The 8,498-nt window shown below is 40.3% G+C and overlaps 1 protein-coding gene across 1 annotated transcript; it reads left to right on the top strand.

Moving 5' to 3' along the window:
* Positions 1 to 508: 508 nt before the first annotated feature.
* Positions 509 to 7,570, top strand: atp6ap1lb (ATPase H+ transporting accessory protein 1 like b). Its single transcript, XM_056732312.1, has 7 exons — positions 509 to 702; positions 3,046 to 3,086; positions 3,826 to 3,911; positions 4,120 to 4,361; positions 5,582 to 5,632; positions 5,739 to 5,982; positions 6,098 to 7,570. Exons 1-7 carry the CDS (start codon positions 602 to 604, stop codon positions 6,332 to 6,334), a joined length of 1,002 nt encoding a protein of 333 aa, XP_056588290.1. The 5' UTR covers positions 509 to 601; the 3' UTR covers positions 6,335 to 7,570.
* Positions 7,571 to 8,498: the final 928 nt, after the last annotated feature.

The raw sequence follows: 8,498 nt of genomic DNA, 5'->3' as shown, positions 1-8,498 counted from the left end.
CAGAAGAAAGTCACATAGGTTTGGAATAATGGTGAGTAAATCGTGAAAGATGAACTATCCCTTAAATGTGTTATGGTATGTATTGCACTACGGTGTATGGTTGCGGTATGTTCTTGTGTTTGATACATCTCATTTATCAACGTCACCCTGTGTAAATCTAGGTCACGTTGTCGTCACCTCTTATTCTGCTTTAAAAACCCAAGTTCAACTCAAGTTAAGCTCAACTAAATTTCAACCTTGCCGGATTTGAAGTGCTTATACAACTGGGTCCCTGGGACAGGAGTTTAAACACATAAATCCCTTCACTTCGGGTTGGCAAGCAGCTACTGTATGTTTGTATGCGAGAGTGAGGGTGCAGGAGAGAAAAAAAGAATGGGGAGGGGTAGAGGAGTGCGTGTTTGAGCGAGAAAGAGAGCGAGGGTGTGGGGGAGAGAAAGGCTGCAAGAATGAAGCCTGTGAGGCGAGTGACGCACGACTATCTTCCCCCTGTGTGCCGATTGGCTGCATGGGCTGCCCGTCAGAGAGCTCAGGTTTAGGGATGTGCTTTCAGAGCAGATTATGAAGCAGACCTCATCTCTGGCAGTCTCGTCAGATTGTCTCAATGGCTAAACACAAGCTTTTCCTGTTTTTTTCTTTGTTGCTGTGTGTGTTTGTCTCTCTGTGTTTGCCCTTCGATCAAGTGCCTGCGATCCTGGACAGGAGGTAAGAGCTGCCTTTTCTGCTCCACTATGGGGAGGGGGAATGGGGCAGTGATGGTGTGCAGCTGATGCACTGATGTCTTAGTCTATTACAGGAGACACTAAGAAAATGCGCTTTAATGGACAAATGTTGAAACGGGCTGTAAATTTTCTGAGCGTGAGGTGTAGATTTTGAGTATGGTGTTGTTTTGGTGCAGTTTGTTTGTGAGACATTTAAACATGGCTGTGACAATGGGACAGCAGGCAGAACCCATCCAGTGTTTTGTCTGTAGGAGTCAGTTTACAGATGCAACTCCACTGTAAGAATGAGAAGTGAGATTGCTAGGGCATCTTCGAATATAGTGAATATCTATAGGAAGCCTATTGTTCACTTTTCCAGTGCCTGAATTCCTTTGCTCTGACCACACCTGGAACATCATAAATATGTTAGTTTAGTTGCATTTATTTACTTATTTAACAAATGTTTTTTAATTTGATTGTCGCTGTGATGACATCTCTGTATTTACTGTATATGAGTGAGCATATAAGTTATTAAGTTTAAACTGAACAAATATATAACAAAGTTTTCTCTGTTTGTATGGTCCAAGAAGTTATACAGATTTACAGTCATTTTTATTCAAATTGGTTTTCTTTTTTGGGATCGTTCACCCCAAAAAGCTTTCATCATTTACTCACCTTCAAGTTGTTTAAACCTGGATGAATACATTTTATTGTTCCACTGAACACAAAAATATTTGGAAGAATGTTTGTAACCGAACAATTCTGGGGCACCATTGACTTCTATAGTAGGAAATGAAACTATGTTACAGTCAATGGTGCCCAAGAACTGTTAGGTTTCCTAAATTATTCTAAATATCTTCTTTTGTGTTCAACAAAACAAAGAAATTTACACAGATTTGAGAAAAGGTGAGGGAGAGTAAATGATGACAGAATTTTCATTTTTGGGTGAACTTTCCATTTAATTTCATTTAAAATGTTCAACAAATTTTAAGAGAAGCATGTGGTTGTTTTTTTCTGTAAACTGCAGTTATGGTATTCAACCCTTCCAACTAACCCTCCCTAAACGGATCTAAATCTTAGGATTCATTCTGTAAGGGATAAGTGCGGCATTGCAGGCTGTTGAAACATTAAGGCTCTTGCTTGTCCAGAAATGTATCTTAGGAGTAAAAAGGGTTCAGTGGTTTACAACCCTTCTCAAGTTTCTCAGGGTCAGTGCAAAAACAGACGCTTCAGAAAGGGAGCAAGCGGAATTAAACCAAAGGCAAAAATCTTATTACCCACCATTGAGCAAATCTATTTTTAAGAGTTTTTTTTTTTTTTTTAGAGTAGTTTTAGTGTATCACATCCAAACATTTCATCCTTATGCAAAATTCTAAGTCTGTATACATAGTGTGAGATCTGCTTTTCATTACATAAATGCTCAATTCAGCACTTAGTCTACTGTTCCCAGCCATAACCAATGACAGCAGCGCAGTCCTCAGCTGCTGACCTCGGTAAACTGGCATTAGAACAAAGACGAGTTCTTCCTCGTGCACACAGACACATACGCTTCCCAACAGCGCTCCAAAGACAAGATTTTTCTAAGCAGAGCTACCTGAAAGCGACAGCGAAAACTGGATGTTTATAAAAGTAGTTGTAAAGAACTTTACATGTATTGTCTGTCTTGTTTCCATGCCTACATTTGCTAAGATCCGCCACCTCGATTGGATTATAGTGTTTTATGTGTCAATATGTCTCACAGCTGGTAATACAACGTTCATATAGGAACTAAATGAAAAGCTCCATGCGGTAATCTGTTTATTTTTCTGCGAGTCTAATGTGCTGGAATCTTTAATCTCTTGATCATAAAGCTTTATGCACAAATTGTAGATCTGTCCTTATACCGGCACTATACAGTCAATGTACAAAGGCTTCTTACCTAAACAACATTGCCAGATAGGGCAATACTTTCTTTTTTTAAAGGGATCGTCTTCCAAGGCTATTATCTCTCTGATGAGACATTAAACGGTTCATCTCAGGATAATCCAGCAAGTTACAAGCCAATCATCAAGGGACAAGGTGGCGTCAGAGAAAAACACACTTGTCCACACACAAAGTGCTGTTAAGCCATTGTTGGTAGACTTGAGGTGCTAAGCACGTTTCAAGAATCACAGCATTTGACTAAATGTCTTGGCTTCTGAGACACTAATCTGAACTGAAGATGTCAGACATATGGTCATGCATCAGTGCTGCATCAGGCTCGCAGATCTATGGGAAATCTGTCTAAGACATTGATAAGTAGGCCACAGTGTGACATAAAGAGATCAACCCTCTCTTTTGTTTTTCTCTTTTTGTTTTTCAAACACAGCTCGGAGGTCCAAGCATATCAAGCTGTGAGAATTAGAACAGGTCAGTGTACTGGTTTTGGTTTGGCTTGCATTACTTCTGTTTCTGTTTTATATTCACTCTGGCTTATGTTTAATGTAGTTTTCTACTGGTCATTCAGTTTTTGACAACTGTGCATAAAAGAATTGGATAAGAAACGTTTTGTGTTGTTTAAAGTGCTGTCAGATGATTAATTGCATCCAGAATTAAAGTTTGTGTTTACATAATGTCTGTCCAAATTAATTTCGTATTTACAAAAACATTCACGCATATATAAACATTTATATTACATTGTAATTACTGGTAGTTACATGTAATAAATACATGCAAATATTTCATAAATATGTATATATTTATGCGTTTATAAATACAAAATGAATATGCATAGTACACAGACATATTATTTAAACTCAAACTTTTATTCTGGATGCGATTAATCGTGATTAATCGTTTGTTTCTTTTTTATGTATTTATTTACCATCATGCAGCATAATTAAAGAGAATGTAACTGTTACCGATTCAAATGGAATTTAATTTTATTCTCAAATACAGTTGATTCAAACATGAATATTTTGATGTCTACATGGCATATTCTATTGTAGTGACATTGTATCTTTTCTATTCCTAACACAGCAAAAAACAAGCTATTTGTCTTGCATGGTCACTGTTAAAGTTTCCTAAAAATAAAACAGTGAGTCACTGTACTGGAAGAACTCATCATGCCATCTCCCCTATTGTCCTATTTCAACATTTTGTGATGCAGAAAGAGAACAAGTCGAGAGTCCAAGTGCCTCACACGAGGAGAGTTATTCGCCTGCAGCTGAAAATCCACTCAGAAGAATACTGCAGGTATTGCATTTTCTCTGATAGTCAATGTGACCTTGGCTTTCATAAGCAACATCTCTGCCTTAATTCAGCCAGCATCCTACAAGACTCATAACACAGTGACAGATTTACAGGAGAAGAGCATGTGTGAGCCTATATGAGTTTGCTACACTGGAGATAAACGCAGCACATACATAATGCACGTTTTCCGTTTTGTCCTGTTTTTGAACAGCCTTACGGTTGGCATCTGCATGCCCAGCCCAGAACCAAGCGGAAGTTACTTCAGTCTACCAGCTCTGGTCCCTATTCCCCACTAACTGTGGCTTACAATGGAAATATATGCATCCTTTTCAAAGCTAAGAGACTGGCTATTCGATATAGGAACAACACTTTCCTGGACCTCACAGAGAGGGTGTTTGGAGCCAGCGCACTAGTGGACACCAAAGGCTCTGTTTGTACCAAGGAGAAGGCAACGTATGTGTTCTTAAAATTATTTTCTTCTTTAAATAACTGTCAAATTTCAAGTATATTTAAGTTTTATATTAGGGCTGCATGATATTGAAGGAAAATGTGATACGTGACAACTTGCTAAATAATACAATGTACAACATGCAATAACAATAATGCTTTAAAGTCCCTGTGAGCCGGAAGTAGCGATCGTTTTTACTTCTATATTCTGATATTTCCGAGTGTAAAGGAATTTCAAATTAGAAAATTAGTGGGCGTGGCTTGGGTTTTTCACTGTAAATTGATTGGATGTGTAAAAACAGCTGTTGCCTTGATTTTGAAACGAAATGGGCAACAGACTGACAGTTGAATGGGAGTTAACTGATGCTCCGACCAACCCGTCTAATTTATGTCATTTGAGATGGATAGTCATTTCAGGGCAGAAACGCATTTTCAGATTTTGAAGTTTATGAGGGTACATGAATTTTCAAAGGAAAATTACCCACATTGATAAGCAGTTTAATATAGACGCTGCAATATTTCATGATTTTTTTTATTTTCACTGGGACTTAAAAGATGCAATGTACGAGATAAAGGAGGAACAATTTACAGAAATGCATTATAATATACATAAATAAATCTTCACAGGTGTATAAAGATGTTACATGATGAATTATGTTTTTATTAGCTTAGAATGAGTAATTTCTATCTAAATACGCTGCGGTCCCTTACATGGAATCCGCCGTGTAGCGCCACCATGTTTCTACAGTATCTCTAAATGAACAAACTGCTCTGCAGAGCATGTTGCGTTAATTTGTTATCTTCTTTGGCAAAGAAGCGAAAACATGACGTCATCTCTATCCAGTGACAGCCACCGTAGTGCTTCGAAAAGGACAGGTGGACTCAGCCATTGGTTGCAATTCGCAATTCGCAATTCGCAAAACCCAAACCTTTGACTTTACATAACCTAAATAAAAACATTTAATTAAAAAAACATTTTTATTGCAAACCATTGCGATATGCATACTGCAGTGTGCACATTTACGATATTTTGATTATTTTGATTTATCTTACAGCCCATTTTATATATATATATATAAATATATAAAATATGTATCTATATATAGGACACCTTTATGAATTTGAGGGGAATTTGCATTTATTTGCATTTGCATTTAATAAATATTATTACTGTAGGTATAGTAGATGTTGTATTTCAATTGTGTAAATCGCTGATATTCTTCTAGGTTGTCTTTGCGCTTGGGTGATGTGGAAGACATAAGAGGACTTGTAATCAGGTAAACACTTTTTTTATTCGCTCCTACGCTCCTCATGACAGAAGCTTGTGCAAAATCTTATTAATGTTGATAAATTGCTTCTTTTTGTCTATCTTCTGCCCTAAAGGCTTCAGATGTCCAACACATTTTATGAATCAGTAGGTCAAAACTGGTTCACTCTGGACAGCGTTCACATCCACTACAACTGGACTCATGAGGCAACGTTCAATGCCACGGAGGTCTATGCCCCCGCCACCTATTCTTACCACTGCCAGCATGTCAGCAGCTTACAGAAATATGACACCCTACTTGTGCCCAGCTCGCACTCTGACAGCTCGGCGAACTGGCACATCACTTTCACGGATTTTCAGGTAGCTGTGTTATTTCTGAAGATTAATTTAAGGCACCTGCTCACCAAAACAGTGCATTGTGACAAAAAATATATGAATAATTTCTCATCACATTCACCGTATTGTTTCTTTTCAGATCCAGGCCTTTAATGTCCAATCCAACAAATTTGCTTCAGCTAGCGACTGCGCGACCTTCTTCACTCCAGCCATCTTGATGGGCCTGATCACATCTCTGATTCTGCTGCTGGTGTTGGCCTACGCCCTGCACATGGTCGTCCACCTCAAGCACATCGACCGTTACGAAGAGCACAAGACCACCGTATACTTCCCCCGCACCCCCGAAGCTGAGCTCCCGGACAAGAACAGTGTGTAGGCAGCAATGTAAAACGCTGTAAAACCAGCTGTGGGCCAGTCTTGCAGAAGACAGAGGGGCAGAAGGATTGCTTTTTCTGATTCTGGATGGCCGAAATGTCTTCCTGGTCGCTCAATCCTCATCACACCGATCGCTGTCTTAACATAACTTGTTACGGTGGATAGGATGTGAATGGATCAGGTTTTTTAAACCTAGGCCGGAGCTAAAACCTGGGCACATCACGGCTCTCCAGGACCAGGACTGGGAAACCTGTGGAGTGGGGACAAAAAATTGTGAGATTGCCTTTAAATTCCATTCTGGAGGATTTTACAAAGCACTTCACTGACTGGAAACAAGTACTGTGGTTAGACATACATGAAGTGACTAATGGATGTCAGAAAGAAAACAACTGTAATGACTGTGATCTGAATATGAAAGTCTTTTTTTTACAGTACTTCAGAAATCACCTTATCATTCATCTGTAACGGAGTCTGTAATCTTTTCGAGGTTTGCGGATCTGCCAATTGTTTTATGACTGCCAAAGTGGTGCAAAACTGTTTGTGAGCCTTGTTGAATAACTGACAGTAATAATGTGAATATGAAAAGAACTAAACAAACCGTAATATGTGTACAGTGCTCAATATTCTGCTTTATTAATTTAAATATTCCAACATAGTAGGATCAAGGACCTCCATAAATATACTCATTGGCTTGAAATGATCAGCTAGATATCCATATAGATCTCTATTCATAACCGCTATTTTAGTAATGAACAAACCTCTAATATAAAGCACCTTTGAAAGCTTGAAATATTAAAAAGTGCGTAAAATATTTAGCGATTTTATAAGCTTCAGGAGTATGTGATATATTGCACAGAACTTTTTATATGAAGGTGGAACATATTAGGACTAATAGCTGAATTTAGCACCACTTGAGAATTTATAGTACAGACAGTATAACTATAGCGATGCTGAAAGAATGCTGTACAACTATTCATATAAGTGTTTAATACCCTCAGTATCATAATCGGTATACCTCTGTATCTACAATAATAACATCAGTAACTCATTATCACAATAACCTGCAGCATGACAATGACTAGAGATAATCCTCTACCGTGGCACGCTTCATACTGGAGACAGACGTGTGTTCATTTGGACTGAATGATGCTGGTGTTCATGCTGAAGTGCACAAGAAGGGTTTCTGAGTCGATTCAGTTGTCTGAACAATAAACTAAATCAGATCAAAACATGTGTCTATACTTTTATATTATTAGTATTGATCAATTGCATGCGCTTGCAGTGTTGTTTTAATGTATGTCTGTAGTAGAGTAGGCGGGGCGAGACCGTGGTTCGAGTCCGGTGAGTAATTGTGAATTAGCGCCAGCTGTGCGCACACCGGGCTCGAATCACGTAGGAGATGGGAGCATAAAAGGAACGAGCGACCGGACCGTCGAAGAGAGAGGACCGGGCCCGAACTTATGTTATGTTTGTATTTATATTATGTTTTGTTCGCCGGCGGTCGTCCGTGAGGGGCCGCCGGCTGTTATATTACTTTATTAAATGTTTGCCGGTTCCCGCCTCCTTCCTTCCATTTTATTGAGATTTGTTACACTGGTGCCGAAACCCGGGAGGAAAGGAGAGAGCCGCCGCCATGCAGACTCCGCCAGGATCGCCATTTGCGGAGGTAATATCTTCACTCGCCGGTCTCCACCAGGAACACCATCAGGCCCTGCTGAGGCTTCGAGAGGACCAAGAGGCACGATTCCAGGCTCTAGTCCTGACTCAGCAGGAGGACCGCGAGTCATTCCGGAGCTGGTTGAGCCAGGAGAGAGGCGCATCACCATCTACGCTTTTTGGGACGGTACCGCTGCATAAGATGGGAACCCAGGACGAGCCGGAAGCCTTCTTGGACTTATTCGAGAGGTCCGCGGAGCTATCCGGATGGCCGCCGGACGCTTGGGCATCCCGCCTTATCCCACTCCTGTCTTGAGAAGCCCAGATGGCGGCCCAACAACTTCCGGTGGCGAATCTCCTGGTATATGCGGACCTCAAGAAAGCCATCCTCCAACGGGTAGGCCGGAGTCCTGAGCAGCATCGGCAGCGGTTCCGATCCCTGGAGTTCGGGGAACGTTCCCAACCTTTTGCCTTCGCTCACCAGCTCCGGGATGCCTGCCGCAGATGGC

The sequence above is a fragment of the Triplophysa dalaica genome, chromosome 20 (assembly GCF_015846415.1).
Source record: "Triplophysa dalaica isolate WHDGS20190420 chromosome 20, ASM1584641v1, whole genome shotgun sequence".
NCBI classification, from domain to species: domain Eukaryota; kingdom Metazoa; phylum Chordata; class Actinopteri; order Cypriniformes; family Nemacheilidae; genus Triplophysa; species Triplophysa dalaica.
Note: the sequence above shows the minus strand (reverse complement) of the source record. Positions and strands in the feature narration are given on the sequence as shown.

What these genes read in the sequence shown, in the direction of transcription:
- atp6ap1lb (XM_056732312.1), top strand. Translation starts at nt 602, where the DNA reads ATGGCTAAACACAAGCTTTTCCTGTTTTTTTCTTTGTTGCTGTGTGTG. An exon ending in CCTGCGATCCTGGACAGGAG is followed by an intron (nt 703 to 3,045) that starts GTAAGAGCTGCC and finishes TTTCAAACACAG; the next exon opens with CTCGGAGGTCCAAGCATATC. An exon ending in TGTACCAAGGAGAAGGCAAC is followed by an intron (nt 4,362 to 5,581) that starts GTATGTGTTCTT and finishes ATATTCTTCTAG; the next exon opens with GTTGTCTTTGCGCTTGGGTG.